The sequence below is a fragment of the Sciurus carolinensis genome, chromosome 10, assembly GCF_902686445.1.
Source record: "Sciurus carolinensis chromosome 10, mSciCar1.2, whole genome shotgun sequence".
NCBI lineage: Eukaryota > Metazoa > Chordata > Mammalia > Rodentia > Sciuridae > Sciurus > Sciurus carolinensis.
In genome coordinates this window covers 34,003,558-34,026,967 of record NC_062222.1, presented here as the reverse complement: position 1 = coordinate 34,026,967, position 23,410 = coordinate 34,003,558, and the positions used below count along the sequence as shown (strand labels likewise).

The 23,410-nt window shown below is 37.5% G+C and overlaps 1 protein-coding gene across 5 annotated transcripts in view; it reads right to left on the bottom strand.

The window, feature by feature from the left end:
* Nucleotides 1-23,410, bottom strand: part of Fnip2 (folliculin interacting protein 2) — a 115,346-nt gene that overhangs the window by 61,349 nt on the left and 30,587 nt on the right. For 2 of the 5 annotated variants that reach the window (XM_047566166.1, XM_047566168.1), the window contains exon 1: nt 16,036-16,284. The exons of the other annotated variants lie outside the window; for them this stretch is intronic. In XM_047566166.1, coding sequence (XP_047422122.1) covers nt 16,036-16,211 — 176 coding nt within the window. In that variant the 5' untranslated portion in view covers nt 16,212-16,284. Of the gene's footprint in view, nt 1-16,035; nt 16,285-23,410 lie in introns of those variants that run through there. 5 annotated transcript variants of the gene reach the window in all.

The window sequence follows — 23,410 nt, the reverse complement described above, 5'->3', positions numbered from 1 at the left end:
TCAGTGGTAAGGCACTAGCCTAGCATGCGTGAGGCTGTGGGTTCCATCCCCAACACAACAAACAAAAAAATAATGACAGAAACCATAATACACAGTTTGAAGTTATTAGAAGTGAGTGAAAAAAGTCAACAAAGATTTAATAGCCTTAATTTTCTTATTCAATCTATTTTGCCCCAATAATTACATTTTGCCAAAGAGCACTATTACTTATAAATCGTTCCATTCTTAGGAGGAATAACACTGATTCAAAATATCAATTAAACTAAAGATAGCCTGACTAGGAAGAACTCAAATTTAATAATGATTGTAAGACTTTATTAAACATTTCATGTTCTTTTTCAATCAAAAGAGATGGAATAAAAGGTATAGAAAAAGTACCTATGTCAGAGCATACAATTTTTGACCCAAATGCTTTAAAAGTATTTTACAGAAATGAGGAAAACTCAATTCTCTCATATGAACACTTCCTTTGGGTAACACCCAATCATAATTTTCACATTTACCATCTCTAATATTAGCAGAGGGAATTAACAGTTGCACAGTTTGGTAAAAGAAAAAGAGACCTTACAAAGTCCACTAAATGAGGGTTTCAGAATGAGACAGGCCTGGGATCAAATCTGAGCTCTGCCTCACACTAGTGTTATAGCCTTGGGAAAGTCTTCCCAGAAGATCATAGGGCATGTTGTGAAGATTAAAGGAGATAATCCAGGGAAATTCCCAGCACTCCGCCAGCTCCTTTCCCTATCACACTAACAGGGCTTGAGTTAGTAGTAGTCATGTGCCAAATATATTCTCATTCACAGTCACTTTAACTTCTAACCAACACTTACTATGGAATTTCTGTAAGCCCAGAACAAAGTTCCCAGAACTCTACTGAGGACAACTTTCCATATGACTGAGGGCAACTCTTCAATAAAAAATAAGCCCTGGGCTGTTTGCCTTACTGACCATTTTGGAGAAATGCATTTTCATCAAAACAACCTTATTTCTCTGCTTTTGTTGACAGCAAGGAAACACTGCCACACCTGGCCTCAGGGATGAAGTATTATTTGTCTACTATGACTTTAAGTACAAGAAAATAAGATGTTCTACCTTTCCTTACAGTAAATTTTTAAACAAAACGACAGGCTGGTGGCTTTCAGATTTTAAAATTCTATGATGCTAAAATCTGCCTGGTTAGAATGGAAACCAGGCCTTATTTCTGGAACTACTAATCAAGAGCAGAAAGCAAGTAGCCAAAGTCTGAATTATTTCCTTGAAAGCTAACATGCGAAACAGACTTCTCTAAAATTTATAAAACAAATGTGTTATCGGTTCAAGTATTAATTCTTTTTTTTAAAATATTTTTTATATGTTGATAGACCTTTGTTTTATTCATTTATTTATATGTGGTGCTGAGAATTGAACCCAGTGCCTCACACATGCCGGGCAAGTGCTCTACTACTGAGCCACAACCCCAGCTCAAGTATTAATTCTTATACCTACAAATATGACCTTGTTTGGAAAGAAGGTCTTTATGGATGTAATCAAATTAAGATGAGCTCATACTGAATTAGTAAGGGCACTAATCAAATGACTTCGTGTCCTCATAAGAATGAAATCGGGACAAAGACAGAGGGAATAACAAACAAGGGAGTCATTATGGGCTGAGGGCACAGCACAAACACAAAGCAAATGGTACAATATCAAAATCATGTGTGCTTGGAACGTGTCTCCTGCAGAAGAAAGACATGGCAGATGAAGTTGGAGAGTTCAGGACTACTTGTAGGGGATTCAGACACTATGCCAAGGAATGCACATTTTGTTTTATAAGTGGTGGTGTACCAATACCAAGTTTTCAAGAAAGGCAATGACGTGATCTGACCTGTGTTTCTGAAAAAGTGCTGAAGTGGTCTGAGATCATTTTCAGGGCAATGTAGACATAGTACTGTCTTGCATCCCCAGGGTTTCAAAGAGTAATGGCAATAAGGAAGAGGGCACTGTTATATAATTTGTTGCAGGGTAATTTATATGCTCCCAAGACTAGTTCTATTGTTCGTGTTTACTCTTGCCTCAAACTTTTACAAGAGTCAGACCATAATGGGGTGTGAGTAAGTCCACGTTGAAAAGCGAAAAGCATGATCTACCTTTCCCCTCTTGGTCTCACACAAGGAGGCAACCCTATATTGTCAAAAGTAAGTTCACATAAAGAATCTAAAGAGCAGTGTTCTGATCCAAGAATGTAAATGTTTAAAGAGTCAGATATGATAGGCAACTTTAAATGGCCCAAGAAAAGATGTTTTAAAAAAAAGAAGAAAACAAACAATAATAACAAAAACTGATAAATACTATGTATTTAAAGGACAGTTCTTGCCTGCAGACTGTGTTGAGCAGTTGTTCAGGAACTGGAATAAAGCAATGAACAAATCAAAATACCTGCTCCAATGAAACTTACTTATGTTTATGAAGATATGTTCCAGCCACTCTTAAGCCCTACTCTGTTTTTAACTCTCAGCACTTCTCTGCTCTCAAAATTCTTAAAAAAAAATTACACGCAGAAATGTCTCAAAAGGTTTACTCAAGAAGAGTGATGAGGCCTGAATGACAACATGAAAAGAAAGGAAAACTGGGAATAGAGAAGGGAAAATTATGCTCAAGATGGCATTCAGAGATCACCCTGTCAGCACAAAATATACATTTTTCCCCATCCAGTAACAAGCTATTTATTTCAAGAAAAAATTATGCAAATAGATGGCAGTAACAGATTGGGAATTTATCTTTTTTTTTTTTTTTGCTAGGTCAGTACCCTTAGGAACATGGCTAATAGGAACATAATCTGCAAATTAGATGACTCTCTTTCCTTTCCCTATTTTGTTCTTCTACAGGCTTACATGCAAGAATCGCTTGTTGTCACTGATTTACTATCATCACTGATTTACTATCCTGTGGTTAAGAGTAGAGTAAAAAGTGCTTTAAGATTCCAATTCTTATCAGAGCCTTTAATACACAGTGTTAAAGATATTAATCTCTGAACTATTCTGCTAAATGTATCCCACTGTTATCTTACCAAAAGATAATTACATTGAATACTGGTTACAATTTTTCTGTCTTTAAAAAATAGGTGAAGGTAGGGGGGGAGGAGAGAGGAAAAGCAGAGGTATGTTCTGTGCTTGTACAAATATGTAACAATGAATCTTACCATCATGGTATTATAATGCTCTAATAAAAAATTAAAAATATCAAAAAGATAGTGATATGTAAATAAATTCTTTACTCTTTTTATACAAGAATAATTTGGGGTGAAGAATATATCTTACATAGTCAGCAGCATGGTGTGGAATGAAAATGGCCACAGAGGCTCCAAAGCACACTCTGCCTTCATGCCTCCACACTCTCTTAAGCACCTGTCCTAACCCAGGTACCATGAAGTTATGGTAACAGAAATTAACTAGATCCACTTCTGACCTCAAAATGCACTAAATATCTAAGTAAACTTGGTAACAGTCCACTGTTATAGGCACTCAGATAATGTCTAAATGGTTTATGGGGAAGTTAAAGAATGAAGAGAAGTCCATGTAGTGGGTGAGGGATGGAAGTCACAGAGGACACAATGCCTGGGACTTGGATTAGCCTTCAACATGGTAAATGGAGTTTCTAACTCTACCTCTTTCAACCCAGGTGACTCATTCAAGAATGCTCCAAATCAAGTACTGAGCTTTCCCCAAATATGTCTGCCTTATCTGTTCACAAGATTGTCAAAAGAACAGAATAAGTACTAAAGCACTTCTAAAATTTTTTGTAGAGCATAATTTGAAGATCAGTTCAGATGCACAATCCTTTAACTGAGATCCTCAGGGTTAGATGTTTCAGAAAACAGTCACTTTTTAGATTTTAGAAAGTTGCTTATACTATATATAATACCTACTCCATAGTTTAAGATGTTATCAAACTCCAAAATAAAATAAATTAATATTTCACATTCAGCCCACATTATGAATACTTAAATTAGGCAGATTAAATGGAGACTATAAATAGAACTTCCATCAGTTCAGATAAGTTCCAAAATACTTTTCAGAGATTTTAGGATTTGGGAATTATGGGATAGTGGATTGTTCATCTATGTTACTAATACTCTGTCTGAGGGAAGGACAAAAGACATAAATGTAACTTTCTGGTCCCCTATTTTCCTGAATATAACTGATCCCTAACAAAGATGACAGCCAGAAGTTTATAAGTAGGTTGGAACTCTGAGTTTGTTTCCCACTCCCTGCCACTGAAACAATGCTATAAATGGTAGCAAAGGTCACAAAACTACATAATGTGTTCACAGCAACGACCAAACATTATAGAATGAGTCACAATACAGACTGAGGTTTGGCTGTTATGAACAGAGTACCAAGTACAGAAGACAGTTTCTCCCTTGTTTCCTGAGCTCAGGGTCATATCAGGTAAAACTGAACAAAGTGAGGTTTGCATGTGGCTCACAACACTACTCATGCCCCACTGCCCTGTGGCCACCACAGTGCAGAAGAAACTGCATTAGCGGTCAGAAGCCTGGGACGGATGCAGTCTGTGACCAGTCACACGCCACCTCAGTCCAGCCTGTTCTCCTCTATAAATTATGGGGTGGGGCTTAAATTATCTCCAAAGGTTTGGTCCTTCCAGTTCTAACACACCATAAGTCCCCATCATCTATTAATGTGCACGGGATACTCTGCAGCAGATGATCTCGGCCAGGTTCTAAGAGGAAAAGAATCCTAATTAATTAATGACATTACAGCATGGTATTCTTTAACACTTCTAGATGTACTCTATGCTTGGATAAGCATGTTTCTTAATAAAAACATGCCTCATCAACGAAACTTTCAAAAGATGCTAACAAAATCTAAAAGAGTAAAGTATTCGTCCTTTTGGAATGAGAGGGACACTGAGCAGGCAGGTCACCCTGTGCAGTTAAGATTCTGTCCTTGCCTAGTTTTCCAGATTTTGTTATTGCTGTTATTAATCGTTTCTTCCCTAAACCTCACAAATATCTATATATGGCCCATTTTTCACAAAATGGTTCTTTCAATTCTTAAATGAGCACTAATTGTTTTTTTCTGATGTCTACAAACTAGAAAATGCCTGCACTTAAACAAACAAACAAACAAACAAACCCCACTGGCATAAAGAGTTCTGCTCTTCATCTTCATGTGTGCATTTAATCCAATATTCAAGGGGTTAATTTTTTCATACTCTTATCAACATAACCAAAGCAGTCAAGACTGATAAATTCTTGGATTACTGAAATGAACAATGGTTTTGCTAAAAAGTAACTTGCAGGGCTGGGGAGATAGCTCAGTTGGTAGAGTGCTTGGGTTGCAAGCACAAGTCCCTGGGTTCAATCCCCAGTACTGAAAAAAAAAAAAAAAAACCACCATTGCCTCTCTTTTCCGGAAGGCAAGGTTTCCCTAACCCTTGCCCCATTTCCAGGGAAACCGTATACTAGTAACAGATGAATGAATGGATTTCAAAGTAAAGACTCAAGACATTGTTTTATATATTAATTCTAGATCCAATTAAGTGAAACAGATCAGTAGTATTTCTATTTTCCTAGAAGTTTCTAAAGATCAAAAAGCTTGATTCTTTGTGTAAGGTCTTTTTTATATGTAAAGTGGCAGAACCGAAATAAACAACTGTAATTTGTTTTTGATTATAAAATAATATTCCTGAAAGAGACAGTAAAAACACACATACTCTTGATCCAGGAACCCCATTTCTAGGAAATCAGTCCCACATATAAAGTTGCACAGGTGCAAAACAACTATACACAAAAAGGTATTGACTATGGCACTGTTTGGGATAGCCAAGGACTAAAAACAAACTGTCAGTATAGATGGTGAAACAAACTACAGTATGTCCATATGATACATTGCTATTTAGACATAACAAAGAATGAGAAAGCTCTTATGCAATTCTACACTGTAATAAGTTCTAAGACATAATTCTAACGGGAAAAAAAAGAAGACGTACAGGCTGAGGATGCAGTTCATCAGTAGAGCAGGTGCCCTGCACCACAAAAACAAACATGCACACACAAAGAACATTGTGCATTAAATGCTACCATATACCTACAGAAAGGAAAAACTGGGAGCGAGAGATTCTGGATTTTATTACATCTGAGCGGAACATCTCTGGAAAGATACAGAATGAATTGGTAACACTACTTGTCTCTGGAGCAAAAAGTTGGGTTGTTCAGAGTGGAGAAGCAGATGACTCTTGCACACTGTTTACATTTCAGTCTTTCTCTTGTCCTCTTAAAGCGCTTAACAGAGTCAGGCACACAGTAAGTGTGCTCTAAATGCTTACCATAGTGTTATGCCTTTTGAATATTAAACTATGTGACTGTACTATTTCTTGATTAATTAAAAAAAAAGATGGGCATAGAATAGAAACAACTGTTCATTTTAAAAATTCATCAAAGAATATATTATTGCAAGGCATGATCGTGAGTACCTGTAATTCTGGCTACTCAGGAGACTGAAGAAAGAGGATTGCAAGTTAACTTGGCAAGACCCTCTCAAAATAAAATAATAAAAAAGGGCTGGAGATGCAGCTCATTGGTAGAGCGCTTGCCTAGCATGTGTGAGGCCCTAGGTTCAATCCCCAGTACTGGGAAGAAAAACAAAACAAAACAAAACCTATTATTAAGACAAATAACCTTGATACTGGTTCCTTTAAGAGGCTTCTTGGTAGCTGAAGCATGAGGCAGTGGGTGAACTCCTACAGGGAAACCACCTTAATGAATTCAAGGCATTCAGATTCAGTTTTCAAATATGTAGTTTCATCTTAGACAATGACATTTATTGAGCTTCTCAACATTTACATACCACATCTTCCTGTCATCCTTTATCCCCTGTCTTCCCCAAAAACGAGACTTTTCTCTTAATAAAAAAAAAGCATCCCTCTTCTCATTTATTAAACCCATCTATGTTTTTCAGTTTGCCATTGCTGTTCTTGTACCATATGAAATGAATTTCCATCACATTATGTAAGTGCTATTTTTTTTCCTACATAATTTTCATAGAGCCCAGAGACATCAGTTCCCAAAGACCTGGTGCTGGGATGTAGACACAAATTTGATGATCAGAACTGCACAGCATGGGCTGGGGTTGTGGCTCAGAGGTAGAGTTCTTGCCTAACACATGTGAGGCACTGGTTTTGATCCTAAGCACCATGTAAAAATAAATAAATAAAATAAAGCTATTTAAAAAAAAGAATGTTTCTGGAAAAAAAATATTAAAGCAAAAAAAGAACCACACAACATACAACACAAATAATTGTCTAACATTTTAGAGTTGCCAAGCACTTTTACAGAATTTACCTAAGCTGACCTTCACAAATATTCTGTAACAGTCTGTATTATATAATCTGTTCTACAACGAAGTTAGGAGACTTCAACAAGGTTATAACCAGTACGAGGCAAAGTCAAAATGCAAACCAATGTCACCAGACTCTGGCTTTTGTGCATTCCCAACTCCACTACACTACTGGCTTAACACCAGTGGCAAATGAATTGAGGTAACACCCTCTTTTTCCCCATCTGAGGTGTAAAAACCTGCTCTATTTGAAAAATACAAATACTGGCAGTGTAATATTAAGACTGAAATGTAGAACACAAAATTATGCCTATGGCATGACTTCAATTATGTTTAAAATATCTATCTATATATAACAAGAGCTTTTAAAAAGTTGAAAAAAATTAGTTCATATCACAAAGGACTTATCACCCCAATACCAAAGGACTAGAAGTTAATTTTTAAAGATTCACTAGAACAACAGCAAAATGTGCAAAAGATACTGAAAGTTCACACACATAAAAAAGAGACAGTCTTAAAACATGAAAAAATGGTAAACCTCACTTTTTTTTTTGTACTAGGGATTGAACTCGGGCACTCGACCACTGAGCCACATTCCCAGTCCTATTCTGTATTTTATTTAGAGACAGGGTCTCACTGAGTTGCTTATTAGCACCTCACTTTTGTTGAGACTGACTTTGAACTCAGGATCCTCATGCCTCAGCCTCCCATGGGACTACATGCATGTGACACAGCACAGCACAGCACTTTCCTTTTCACTTTTAAAAAGAGAAAAGGAAAGCTGGTCGCCAGAGGCAGAAGAATATTGAGTTCAAGGCCAGCCTGGGTAACTTAAGAGATATCCTGTGTCTCAAAATTTAACAAAAATGGGGAGGGTGTTGGGATGTAGTTCAGTGACAGAGCATTTGCCTAATATGTGTAAGGCCCAGGGTTGAGATAGAGAGATAAGAAATTAAAATCAATACCTATTAGATTGGTCAAAATCTGAGTTGGACATGCCACACTAAGTAAATACAGACAGAGATCCAAAATTTTATGACCACATATGGAGGGCGATTTGTCAGCTATCTCAAGTGCAGAGGTGGGCAATGTAATTTGTGGGTCATCATTAGATAGCCTTTTACAGCCACACACACGCCAGAGAGTGAGAGTATGTGTGCATACAGGTATATACACACAAACAAAAAACCTGCTTCAATGACATGGTAAAACTATCATGTTATTTTATGAGAGAAAAGCGGATTATACAGCTTGATGCATAATATAATTTACTGAATATAACTTAGCTTATACCCATGTAACCAAAAAGTGCTGTAAGTAAATAAATAAGAGCATTAATAATAGTTAAATTTTATATGATAGTATTAAGGATGATTTGAATTTTCATTCTTAAATTTGCTTGCATTTTCCAAATGTCCTGTGATAAAACTGTATTATTTTAACAATTAGAAAAAAGATTTAGCTGGGTGTGGAGGTCATGCCTGTAATACCCAGCAGCTCAGGAGACTGAGGCAGGAGGATCCTGAGTTCAAGGCCAGTCTTAGCAAAAGTGAGGTGCTAAGCAACTCAGTGAGATCCTATCTCTAAATAAAATACAAAACAGGGCTGGGGATGTGACTAGGTGGTTGAGTGCCCCTTCCTGGAACTGAAAAAAAAAAATTTTATAAATTTACAACATAAAGTACCCCTTCCCCCCAAAAAAGAGAGAGGGCATTTAAGAAGAAAGGGGGAAAGTAGCTAGCCTGACATGAACACAGACAGGATACTGAGATCAGCTCTGAATACACCTGTCAGAATATTTTAAAAATATATCATGTATCAGCAATGAACAAGTAGAATTTGAACTTTTAACAGGTGGTACTAGAACAAATGAATCTAGAAACAAATCCTACAACCTTCTCAAAAATTAACTCAAAATGCATCACCAATGTAAATGTAGCATGCAAATATAACTCAGAAAGAATAACACAAGAGAAAACCTAGATGACTTTGGGTATGGCTGAGAGTTTCTGAATACACCAAAGACACAACCCATGAAAAAAATGATCAAAAAGCAAAACTTCATTAAAATTAAAAACTTTTACTCTGCCAAAGACACTGTCAAGTGAATGGGAAGACAAACCACATACTGGCGAAAATACCTGCAAAAGACATCTAATGAAAGATGCCATCCAAAAAAAAAAAAACTCTTAAAAACTTAATAAGAAAGCAAACAACACAATTAAAAAATGGGCAAAGCTCTGAACAGACACCTCACCAGAAAAGATAGATAGCAACAATCATATGAAAAGATGCTCTAACGTCATGTCATTAGGGAAATGCAAATTAAAACAAGAAACAAGCTATCCACTATTAAATTAACCCAATCTAGAATGCCGACAATGCCAAATACTGACAAAGATATGTAGTAAAGAGGAACTGTTGCTAACTGTTGTCACTTTGGAAGACAATGTGGCATTTTCTTACAAAACTAAACATTACTCTTACCTTACAATCCAGCAATCAAGTTGAAAACACATGTTCACACAAAAAAACCTGCACATGGATGTTTAGAGCAGCTTTACTGATCAACTGACATTCTGGAAAAGGTTTAACTGTAGAATAGTAGAAAGATAAGTGGTTGCAGGGGCTTAGGAGAGCAGAAGGAATGAACAGGTGAAGTACGGAGCATTTCTAGGGTAGGAAAATTGCTAGCTTGCTTGAATGATGGATAAAGCACATTACAGATTTGTTGAAACCCATTAGATGTACATCACCAATAGTGAACACTGATGGAAGCTACAGTCTTTGAGTGATAATAATGTGTCAATACAGGTTCATCAATTTTAACAAATACACCAGTCTGGTGAGGAATGTCAATAGCTTGAGAGGTTCCTGGTATGTGGGGGCAGAGAGTACTCTGGAAAGTCTGCTCAACTTTTCTATGAACATAAAAATGCTCTAAAAGCAGTCTATTTAAAAGGGGATTTTTTTTTAAAATTTCAATTGTCAGAGGAACTTTATACAGGAATTTTCAGTAATAGTTTTAAAGTCTGTGACAGGATTATTCTCTGAATTCAGTCTATTATGGTCTGCTAGAGAACTCCCTGTGATGCGGAGAACCAAGGACACAGTACTTGAGCTTTGGATGTCACCATCAAGTCTGTCCCTGTTCAGCAGGAATCACAGGCCACATCCCCAGTTCCATCCATTCAGCTGGAAAGTCAAGGGTTCAATGTCACCCTGCTCCAATCCTTGTTGGTTCTGCTCCTTCCAACAGAGTAAACAATTCTCATAAAAACAGTTCACACTAAGGTATGAGTTACTGCCTACAGAGAACAAGGCTTAACTACAAAGAACTGAGGATTGAATAACAGGACTTTTTGCTATCAAGAGAGGGTCAGAGGGAGCAATGTTAGGAGAAGGCACCCTCCACCTCCCTGGTATGGCATGCCACTGCTAGTGCTGTCTACTAGCACACCTCTGCCCTATTCACATTCCCACGAGGATTACTCGCCATTTAGGTTCTGAATCCAAACCATCTTTGCCCTCAGGCATCATTTTTCTTTTTAGGAGGCACACTGGGCACGTTTTTTGCCCTCTGCTGTTTACACTGTTGAAACTGATTTCACCAAATATCTACATGGCTTACTCCCTTACATGGAAAAAGATTACTATGAGGTAGTTTTGACTCCCTTGAATACCCAGAGTCAAGTCGTCAAGTCTTCCCATTTCTCAAACACCTGTTGGCTTCACTGTTCAAAGACAGATAATCTGAAAGTTAGAGTTAGGAAGTACCTGACACCACCTACACAGTAGTTCCCATACTCAGCTCATAGGAGCGGTGTGTGTGTGTGTGTGTGTGTGTGTGTGTGTGTGTGTACCTGCAGGGATTTGATTCAGTGACTTAAAGTAAATCAGGAACCTACATTTTTAAAATTCATATTTGGGAAATTACTATCCAAGTCCACCATCTCTGCTTTTTTAGAAGAGAGTAGAAACAGAAAGATTTGGGAACATTCCCAAAGACACAGTGAATTCAAGGCAGAGAAGACTCCCCTACCCCAACTCATGAAATCGGGGTAGAAAAGACCCCAAATATCTTTCCACAGGTTCTTACACATTAGAGGTAAAAAAAAAAATTCCTTAATTTTACAAAGTTCTACTTTTAAATTTTTTTTTAAAAGAAATTTTGCCTTTGAGCAGGGTAATATGGAATAATGAGAAACAGGACTTCCATTCATATCTATTCTATAAAGACCTGAAAGAAGTTTTCTAAACTCTCTGAACTGATAGAACTTTAGATTAAACCCTTCAATATATAAAGCTTAACAAATGGATTTATGCCTGATATCCAAACATTCCTTTAGGTCCATAAAAGAGAAGAAAATTCTTAGGAATCTTGGTGTTTCTACAGCCCACGGGCTAGGTTTGCTTTGTTGAGTTTGGATTGGGAGCTCCATTATAATCTTAGATGGGTCACAAGTTATTGCTCTCACTAGTTCCCACCAGGGCTTGCTCCATCTCTGTTCAGCAGATATTCAGCTTTTGTCACTCTAACAATAAAAGGATAAGGCTAAGCCAGAGCCTGACTCACAACAGAAGTCATAATAGGAGAACCAGAAATCTGGACCAGTCCAATGAGCATTCCAATTCAGCACAGAGCTGAGCAGCAACTCTGAGGGGAAAAGACTTCAGAAGCTGCCATGGGATTCAGACTTCAAGTGATGAAGTAACCTTGCCTTCTGTCTGAAACACTGTCATTCTGGACACAATTATTTATGGTGACTAATAATAGGTGCTTTACCCTGTTATGTCATCAATGCTAATCAAAATAAGACCCAGACAAAAGTTTATGTCAGTTGTCAGTTTCTATGAAAATCCTCTGTAATCAGACTGCTGTGATTCATTCCCAGTAATTGACGTGTCCTCAAAGGGAAAAGACGACGGTTCCTGAAACCTAAATCAGACATGGAACTGCAGCAACACCAGACTATCACCACATTCCTTCATGAATTTACTCAATCAGTCTCAAATTACATCTCCCATCTCCTGACCATCGACCAGTAGAATTAGCTCTTCTCACAAGTCAAAGAAAAATTCTCATTGCACACAAAATCAGTGAAAAGGGAAGGAATGCAGGAAGGGCAGAAGAACTTGTGACAGTAATGACCAGCACATCTGAAAGAGTCACACCCAGCAATTTACAATCTCCCTGGGAAGTCTGTCACAAGCACAAGACTATCAGCTGACGGCTTTGGGTTTTTTTCTATACCCATTTCATTCAACCTGTTCAACAGCTACTTTTTTTTTTTTTTTATTAAGTAGTATCAGAGTAGAATTTCACACTGTTTCTATGTGTAGAACACAATGAAAAATATTCTTCCCACGCCTACAACCTGCATTGCCTTTATTTTAGCAGCCTTTTCCTAGAATCTTCAGAATTCTTTGGTCTGGTACCTTAGCATATTGCTCTCTAAATCTGGGACTAGTTCTGCATTTCCCGGTCAGTAATCCTAGCTGCTATAAATAAGGACTGGTAGCAAATCATGGCTGGCTTATGTCTGTGAAGCAGTTCACTAGTGAAAATACACCTTGGTTTCTGCACTCACTTTCCTCTTAAGCAACCACCACAGACAATCTAAGAATTTTCCTTCATAAATAGAACTAGTTCACCTACTATATATGTAAATCAATATCTAAACTCAAGACTCCTCTGTTTTTTCCATCCTGGGGATTGTAGTGCTTTGGTATTGGGGATGGAACCCAGGCCAGCACCTTGCACATGCTAAGCACTGGCTCTACCACTGAGCCACACCCCCAGCACCCTTGGGGGTTAACTCTAAAGCAGCACAGAGAATTTCTTCTGAACTCAAATTTCAAGATATGAAACTGTAAGCTTAATTGATTCTGAAGTACTTTGTTTCAGTTCCTCTTCAGCACATAAAGGGTACACTTTAAAGACAAGAAGATATGACTGATTTTCTTTTGCCACTGATTCACATATATGTTTGGCAAATACTGACATAAACAGTCCTAGGGCCTTATCTAACTTGCTGGATAAGGCCAAAATCAAAAGTTGTTAATAGCCTTGCTACAGTCCAGATTTTAAGAAAGGAAACTGGAAGCAATTATTTGAATACTGCATCATATACTCAGCACCATACTTCAAAGTTACTAGATCTGAATTGAGTAAGCAAGGATATTTGTATTGACAAACCACTGAGAATGCCTCAAGAAACTGCAGTTCTTTGTTGACTCTGCAACTTTGTGAAATGAACCGAACCCCAATATCTGTCATTACAGAGGTGAAGAGGAGTGGAAGCAAAGATACAGAGGACTTCTATCCATGAAACCACAATGAGATAATAACAATGTTTCTTTCCTGCATTATGTCTGTTTGACTGCTGTGACCACTGTTATACATGCCATGTGACTCTAGTGTATTGGTGGAGACTTTTTTTCTTCATCTTTTGAATTACTGGAAAAAAATCATGAGGGGGGGGGACACAGCTCTCTTTGTCAGTATGCTCAACTAAGATAAGACTACCTGAAACTATTTACTTCAGATAGCCAAGAGCAAAAGGTGAGTTGGAAGTCTCCCTAATCGACTGCCACATGACTTAGGCAAACAGTTAACTCCTGAGCACTTTGGAGCCAGATCCCCATGGTAGAGGAGCTCCTGTCAATAATTCACTTCTACCCATGAGGTTGACCCAACTCCTAAAAAATCTGGACACCAGCACAATACTGCAAAGAACAAATATATTTTTAAGACTGTAAGGAAAGGGACGAGAAAATGGATGACGTTTAACAAGGCAACTGGTAACCAGAGATGAATTCCAATTCCAAATTAACTAAAAAATCTATGTCATTATTGTAAAAAAAAAAAAAAAAAAAAAAAAAAAAAAGAAAATCTTAGCATCAGGAAAGTAAATCTAAAGGAGGTGAAGAAAAGAAAGGGGTGGCACACACCTGTAATCCCAGTGGCTCAGGAGATTGAGGTAGGAGGAGCAAAGTCAATGCTAGCCTCAGTAAATTAGCAAGACCTTGTCTCAATAAAAAAATGAAAAGGGCTGGGGATGTGGCTCAGTGTTAAGATCATGGGTTCAATAAAAAAAAATTTAAAAAAAAGATAAAGGGGAAAATGGGCATACAAACATTTCATTAAATTTAAAGTGTTGTTAAATAAAAATGGTTAAAATCCTACCAAAAACAGCCAGCTCAGTGAAAGGTTAGCAGCTTATATAAAAATTTTAGAAGTTTTAAACAAAAATTTGGTGTGGTCCTGCATATTATTTTATGTGAAAACTCAACCCAAATAACTTATTTAGAGCTGGAATTCTACAGAATAACAAAACCAGAGAATACAGAAGGTCCTAATACTACATCTTAGAATATTTTAGAAAAGAATTTTAAAGTAATCTAAACCTACCACATGGCTTAACAACTGAGAGTCAGACCCAGAAAATCCAAGAGAATTCCCCACGGTTGCAAGGCTCCTGGGCAGCAGAGCTGGGGATCCCAATCAGGATCTAGATAAACTGAGCCACTCCATTACTCTCCTATCACCCAGTTGTCCTTTCTTGATAAGAAACAGATACAAAGAGACATATAAAAGTGAAATCCTTATCTGATCACTTAAATGTATTTTTCTAAAGTACCATATCATTCATTACCTCCTCTTCTACAAACATATGTCTTTAATTGAGTGGATAGCATGTGACCCAAAAACTTATGAAGTGACTTCCCCCTTCTAACTCTCTAAGCTACTGGGTTCTCAGATTATAAAGAACCATTTACCCTTTTGTTAAGTTTCTCCTCAGACAAAGATTTTTACATGACAGAAACTATATCCTGGTTATTTATCAATCAAATCAATAAACATGAGATAAACATTTATAAAACATGCTCATTTTAAGCAAATTTCTGTAAGAAAAAAGCACTTAAATGAATTTACAAACTTACTTTTAAACTAATCATGAGAAGCATGGTTCTCCTTACTATCTACAGATATAAGATTTTGGAAAGAAACACAATTCCAAGTTTTTCCTTTCTTTCTTTTCTTTTCTTTTGGGCATGCAATAAAATTCTTTACAAATTGTGTTTCAATTAGTTCCATTACTAATAAAATTAATGAATTCTTTCAAAGTGGATGAAATAACCTAAAAGAATATACCAAATATGTTATTCTTTTTGTAGACAAGCTCCACTATTAAAATTAGTTCATCACAATACATCCTTCTGGTGAAAAGGATTGTCCAGAGGGAGACTGGGCTCTCCCTAGGCACCCTGCCTCCACCCACCATGCAGCTGGGAAGTGGAACTCCCAGTCCTGCGCTGCATCTACCACTAGGTGTGGAGGTACTTTAGGACTGCAACTTTCCCCCCTGATAAATAAATGCAAATAATACTTTTCAAGCTTCAACAACAGGACAAGGATATACCATTTCTTTTAAGTTGGTTCCAGCAGACATAATGAAAAGTCAAGAAAGCAGACAGGTAGTAGAAACATAAAAAAAATCCTAAAAAATGCCCATGCTTACACCTTTTTCCGTAAAGGAAAGGCCTTCTCCCTGCACATACACCAGTGAGCCCATTTCTCCCACTTTAAGACATTACTGAGAAACAACTTTCAGGTCAATACAACTCCATATCCTTGATACCCACTGAATTGAAACTTTCTCTGAGACTTCAAAATAGAACTAAAGTTTCAAACCTGTCATCTGGTTCCGTGTGATCAGTGCCCCTTCCAACCCCAGCATATTTTCGAATCTTTGTGCATAAAAGCGTCTTGTAAATTCTCCCAGCACCAGAGACGGCACCACTCACACATCTGGCTGAATCTTGCCAGCCTGCTGGCCAGTTTGTGGTTTTTGCTGTGCCGCCACACATCTCTTGAGTGGTTTAATGTTCTTCCGGTTTATCCCAACCATCGACGTGGACGTGGACTTGGATGCAGATCTTGAAGTTCTTTGATATTTGAGGGATATTCCGCAGTGACCAGCAGTTCTAAGCTATCATTTCACTCCCTATATAGTATATGAGACAAGCTACTTGGCAACAGCCTACTCATTTCCTCTTTAAGAAGCTTAAAAAAAAAAAAAAGGAACATTCGTTTGTTACAAAAATTAAGCCCAAGGATGATTTAGGAAGTCAGATGCATCCATCACGTTATAAAACATGCTCTCAGCAAACTCATTATAAACATAGACAAGTACAAATCCCACTTCCTACTTTTGTTCCCAAGCTTGTACTCCAGTTAGCAAAAGAAAAAACACTCAACAGGTTGAGCAGCTTGGACTGACTCACTCCATCTGTGCTCCCTAGCTAGAGATTATGTTGTAGTCAATTAATTGGTCACAAGACTATTCATATGGCTCTGGGCAGTTGCAGTGACTTGCCTTCAGCTGCAAGGTTGTTCTGACATTGGCCACACCACCCTCTTAATGGCTCTCATGTGAGCAAGCGTCAGCTGACAGGTCTTACTCTGCAACCTTGCAAAACTCTACCCATAGCACGTGAGAGACAACAACCCAAATGTAGGACTCAATGTATATTATGGTGATGCAGGGAGAGGGAAGTAGAGTATGGACATACTCTTGCTTTAATATAGGGAAAAATTAGTAAGCAAAAAGAATAATGATAATGAGAAGCCATAAACCCTCAAAACTCTTGCATTGAATTCCTGGACACAGCCAAGTTGAGAAAGCCCTAGGACAAAAGTCGCTTTAATTTTGACTTTTGACCCTAACATACATCATCTGAAAATTAAGAATAATGCTACAGAGTTAATATCATTCTGTGGGTTCATGGAGAAACATTTTCTGCCCACCTATCTATCATGCTGGTGATTGAGCCCAAGGCCTTGTCATGCTAGGCCAGCACTCTGCCATTGAGCTACACCACAAGCTCTCAAATTTTCCTTTTAGAGAAATAAAAATTATAGTTCCCTACAGTATAGGCAAAATCTGGATACAAAAAACCAAAAACAAACAACACACACACACACACACACAAAGGATTGCTCCAGTTTCTTTTCCTCATCCTGGAATTTGGCTGAAGAAAATATTAACAGACCCCTAAAATTTGGTGAATCCATGGCTGGTTCTTTGGTTTCAGGAAGCTTGAAATCTATCTCCACATATGGTAGCCATGTATTTCACTCCACAAGTATGAGGAAAAACTAATGACATAGTAGCAGAACCCTAACACATTACTGTATATTCTAGGTGACCCTGAAAGTCCCCCTACAATGAACTCAAAAAATGCACCTCCTTTGAGAAATAAAGATTGCAACACACATATGACAACAGCTTGGCCTCTCCAAGGCACATGCTAAATTGATAGTATCAAGACAAAATCAGATTAGAAGAGGATGAATTCATTTTTCCAGGAAGGAGAACACACATTGAGCTTAAAGCTTAACTGCAGGGCCATAATCTGGTCATGGGTTCTTCTTTGGTTCCTTGAACTGTCTTTAAGATAACTTTCTCTTTTTAAAAGTGAATCAGAATATCACTTATGCAGCACTATAAAAGTATTTCCAGTTTAAGGCACAGAGTGGTTGGGAGAGCAAAGGCTGGAAGCACAGCCTCCTCTCAGCACCCTGTGCCCACCTAACAAGTGGCCCATGCTGGCTCCAAACCAACTTCTCTAATTACCTAGGGTCTGGCCTAAAAATCACAAGAGAAATCAGAGGACAGGACCTTAAAAATGCCCCCAAACTCTAAATTCTATAAAATATGTACTAGAGGTACTAGGGGAACAACACCCCACTCCTTATGTATAAACACACAATTTTAGTTTTAAAACTTCAATCTCTAATAGATATTTACCTAGGATCTGATGAAAGGTCATAAAATTCTCTTTTGAGACACCTATGTACTTTTTACGAGGTAGTTAGACACAAAACTGATGTGTTTTCTACATTTTCTAGAGGCTTCAAATGATGACAGAAACATGTATTTTATCTCTCATGCAGGAGGTTCAAACATTTTAAATAAGAGATCAAAACGACAACATATTTATAAAGAATTTAGAGAAAAAAAGGACCTACCTGCATGCAGAAAGAATTCTCCGAAACAGAAACTAAACTAAATGGCACAGAAAACACCAGGTCTCTTTTATCATTCCCCTTCATTCAGGCACTCATCCTCAAGTACTTTCTGTGTGCCAGTTGTTGTTCCTCCCTAAATTCAGTCGGCACATCTTTCAGCCACCATTTCCTTGGTAAAGTGGTGTTCAAACTTAAACTTGTAAACATGAATTGCTGCCCAACCTGGGGGCTCCTGATTCTGAAGTTCTGAAGTGGAGTCTGAGAAATCACATGTCTAACAAGTTCCAGGATGCTGGTGCTGCTGGCTGAGAACTGTACAATTTGATAATTAGTTCCTTAAGCAAACATGCCAATTCCCCAAAAAGACTCGTCTGATTACTGAGGCCTTTAGTCCTTGTATTGCCCTTTAATACTTTTTAACCACCCTTTTAACACCTAAAACATAATTATTTTATGACACTATGTGTATCTTATGATCATAACTGGATTATAAATCCTTTCAGTATAAAAATTGGGTCTTGACATTCATCTTTTTATCAATGTGCCAAGTTTTATGCATGTTAGATGCCCAACAGACACTTCTTTATAACACTGAGTATCTGCATTAAACCTGATACAAATCTACCTGCAACAAGCAGTGCTTCTGTGACAGTCTTGTGCACACACTCTGAGCAGGAGGCACTTGTACACTCACTTTGAACTCTAACCTCATTTCCTATAGCAAAAGTTCCCAGAGGTTCACATCACATGGTCACTGCAATCAATGTAACTCATGTGGTATTTTAACACAAAGGACACTTGGGCTTTTAAAAAGTGAAAATGTCATTTCCTCTGTCATTCTGGTCCATAACCCTTAATTCCACAGTATAAAATCAGATAAAAAAATAATAGAGAGGCACATCAAAACCACTGTTGTACTTGAAATGGATGCCTCTCTTTGGACACCAATTTCCTAATGTTTGAGAGTTCTAAAATTTCTTCAGTAAATGAGAAACAAAAACTGTATCATCACAATCATTTTTCTGAGACTCCAGAGCAACTCATTGGGTAGAGAGAAGGTATGTTTAGACCTTTAGGGCCCCAAAGTTCATTCTCCTCTCAACCAATCTATTTTCTTTCTCTTCCCTGAAGTGGAATTAGACACTTACACAGGCACTCACATTGGTATCACATGCTGGGGATCCTACTTTTGAATCTTAAATAATATGTATAATATAATTTTCATTAACCTATTTGTAGCCCTACACATGGCTGAGTTATCAACTTCCCTCATATCACTGATCCATGTATTACAGAAAATAATTTGGTTTATCCAAAGTTTACACACTTAGAAAAGTGTTTTCAAATGCTGACAAGACTCCCACACTCCTGCAGTTCAACACACTGACTGGAACCTAGCTCCCCCACTGATACTTCCACAATACAGATGAACTTCATCAGACTCTGGGAGGGAGGGGCAGAGAAGTCTGGTGAACTGAACCTATGTGGTATGCGTAAGGCAGGGAGACTACCGATTCAGACTTTTGTTTTTTGGAACTGGGTATTGAAAAAAGTGTTCTATCACTGAAATATACCCCCAGCCCACCAATAAATACTTTTGTTTGTTTTTATTGGTACATTATGATTATTCATAATAGCAGGATTCACTCATTGTGACATAGTATAAGCACCTAATGTAAATTGATCAGTTTCATTCCCTAGTACCTTCCCTCCTTCCTCTTCATGATACATTTCCTCTACTCTACTGGTCTCCCCTCAATTTGTCTTAAGATGGTACATTTATAATGATACATAAAAGTGAAATTCATTGTGAAATATTTATACATGCACGTAGCATAATTTGGTTAATTTAATTCCCCAGAACCTCCTTTTCCCCTCCCATCCTCTGTCACCTTTGTTCCCCTTCCTCTACTCTACTGGTCTCCCCTCTATTTTTGTGAGATTCCTTTTTTTAACAAAATTTTTTTAGTTGTAGATGGACACAATACCTTTATTTTATTTTATTTACTTATGTATGTATGTATGTATGCATGCAGTGCTGAGGATCAAACCCAATGCCTTGCATGTGCTAGGCAAGTGCTCTACCACTGAGCAACACACCCAGCCCAGTGAAATTCTTTTTTATTCCTCTTTTCTTTCTAGCTTCTGCATATGAGAGAAAATATTAAAACCTTGACTTTCTGAGCCTGGCTTATTTCACTTAGCAAGATGTTCTCCAGTTCCATTGATTTATCAGCACATAACACAATTTCATTCTTCTTTATGGCAAAGTAAAATTTCACTGTGTATACGTATCCCATTTTCTTCATCCATTCATCTGTTAACAGACACCCAGACAGGTTCTATAACTTGGCTATGGTAAAATGTGCTGCTATAAACATATGTAGGTATCACTCTAGTATGATTTTAGTTCTTTTAGAAAAATACCAAGGAGTAGAATACCTTGGTCATGTGGTGATTCCTTCCTAGTCTTTTGAGGAATCCCCATACTGATTTCCATGTGGTTGTACTAATTTTGCAGTCCCACCAACAATGTATAAATGTTCTTTTTCCATAAGGCCCTGGATTCAATCCCCAGTACTGCAAAAAAAAAAAAAAAAAGTTATTTTTCCCCGTATCCTCTCCAGCATAATACAAATATTATTTGTATTACTGATGACTGCCATTCTAACTGGAGTGAGATAAAAATCTCATGTAGTTTCGATTTGCATTTCCCTAACTGCTAAAGATATTAAACATTTTTTCAAGTATTTGTTGGCCATTTGTATTTCTTCTTTTGAGAAATTTGTTTAGTTCATTTGCTCATTCATTGATTAGGCTATCTGCCTGGTGTTAAGTTTTTTTAGTTATTTATATATATATTTATCTTTATATTATGTTTATTAAAGTATAATTTATATTTATTATAAATATTTGGTAAAGATTTATATATTTATTTTTATATTTATATTTCTATATATAAATAACTAAAAAAAAACACCAAACAACCTGGTCAATAAATGGACAAATTTATATTTATATATGTGTGTGTGTGTGTGTGTGTATATATATATATATATATATATATATATATATATATATACACATTTTTTTCCTCTGTCAGAAGAGTACTAGGCAAAGATTTTATTCCACTCTGCAAGTTCTCTTCAAGCTCTTAATTATTTTCTTTCCAGTCCCTCAATTTTTTAAGCTGCTATTTGTATAGTCTTCATTCCCACATCCTAGATACTGAGGGGTCTTATAGAAAAGGGCCAAGTTTATGAATCAATAAATGCCATTAGTTACATTCAGATCATGGAAAGCAAATACCTGGTACTCAAGACACCAATCCAACCTCCTGCCCATGGAGAGAATCTCTAATCAACCAAAACACTGAAAGTTTCATGTTGTGCCCAGATTCTTCTCTAACTCAGTCCAATGCAGTGATCTCAGAACCCAACTCCTATCCAAGACTGGACATGAGAAAAGGCCCGCTCCCATTCCTGATTTATTTATTTTGTTAGTCTATTTTTGAACCAAGGGGCAATCTACTACTAAATTACATCGTCGGTCCTATCTATTTATTTATTTAGAAACAGGGTCTAAGTTGCCTAGGCTGGGTTGCTGCTTATGATCCTCTTGCCTCAACCTCCCAACTTGCTGAGATTATAGGTGTGTGCCACCACACCTGGTCTATGCCTGATTTACAGTTGGGAGAATTAAAAAGTCAGGAGAGTTTCAAGGTAAGTATTGATGCATTTTTGCATTCCCTTGACCTTACTGTTGAGGTTATAAAAAAGTAGCAGATCACAATATGTAATAAAAATTCAGGATCAGAGCATAGTGGTGCACAACTGTAATCCCAGTGGTTCAGAAGGCTACAGCAACTCAGTGAGACCCTGACTCTAAATAAAATATAAAAAGGGCTGGCATGTGGCTCAGTGGTTAAACATCGCCAAGTTTAATCCTCAGTACAAAAAAACAAAACAAACAAACAAAAAACAAAACAAAACAAAACAAAAAAACCCAGAAGTCCCAATAGAGAAAAATTAGTTTGAAGACAGAAAAGTGCAGTCCAATTATTTTCATCAAATGACTCTTTCTATAAAGACACCTTCTTTGCCAATTCACATTACCTTAGTAAGAAAAAAAGGAAATAAATGCGGGAAGAGGGGGAGCAGTGGAGTTTACGATCCACAGTACCACAACCAACCTTCCTCCATAAAGACATCCATACATAAGAACAACCAATCACAAACATTTCCATCTGTGACTTTCAAAGTGTGGTCACAAGGAAGCAACACAAAAAGGTTATAGAACGTTGTTTCTTGTTCTCAGTGCTGGTGCTCTGAACACTAAGCAAACAGAATATATACACTTTTCTGTATAATTCAGTATGAAACTTATTAAAAACAAAAAGGGTCCTCATGTTAGATGAGAGCAAGTAGACTTAGGTAAGGGAGTATGAGAACGTCTTTGAAGCAGTATGCCTTAGGCGAAAGGGCTTTGTACACTGGATGGGAACCAAGTCTGTCTTCAGAAAAGCAATGCGGGTAGTGTCCGATTACTAAGCAGCAGCCCATCCTCAAAATAACAGTTCAGTGTGCAACCAAAAAATAACATAGGTGCTAGGGCTGTAGTTCAATGGTAGAACACTTGCCTTGCATGCATGAGGCCCTGTATTTGAACCCCAGTACTGCATAAATAAATAACCCACCTGCCCTAATGCTAACCCAACCATATGATTAGCTCAGCACCCAAGAAATTCAGCAATATGTACAAATTCGGTCATACAAGGTAGATGATAGTTAGCTAGATTCATTAAGGATTAATTTGCAAGTCAGGCATTGTTCTATATGCTTCATTTAATCAGAAAGTAGGCAGTAGTATCTTCTTTTAACAGATGAGGAGAATGAAGCCCAGAGAAGTTAAGGAATTGGCCTAAGGTATGTAACATGCGAGTGGCAACCAGGACTGAAACCCAGGCATCCTTGCTCACGAGTGAACACATCCCACTCACCCACTATGCACCTATAGTGCACGCACGTCTAGCGGT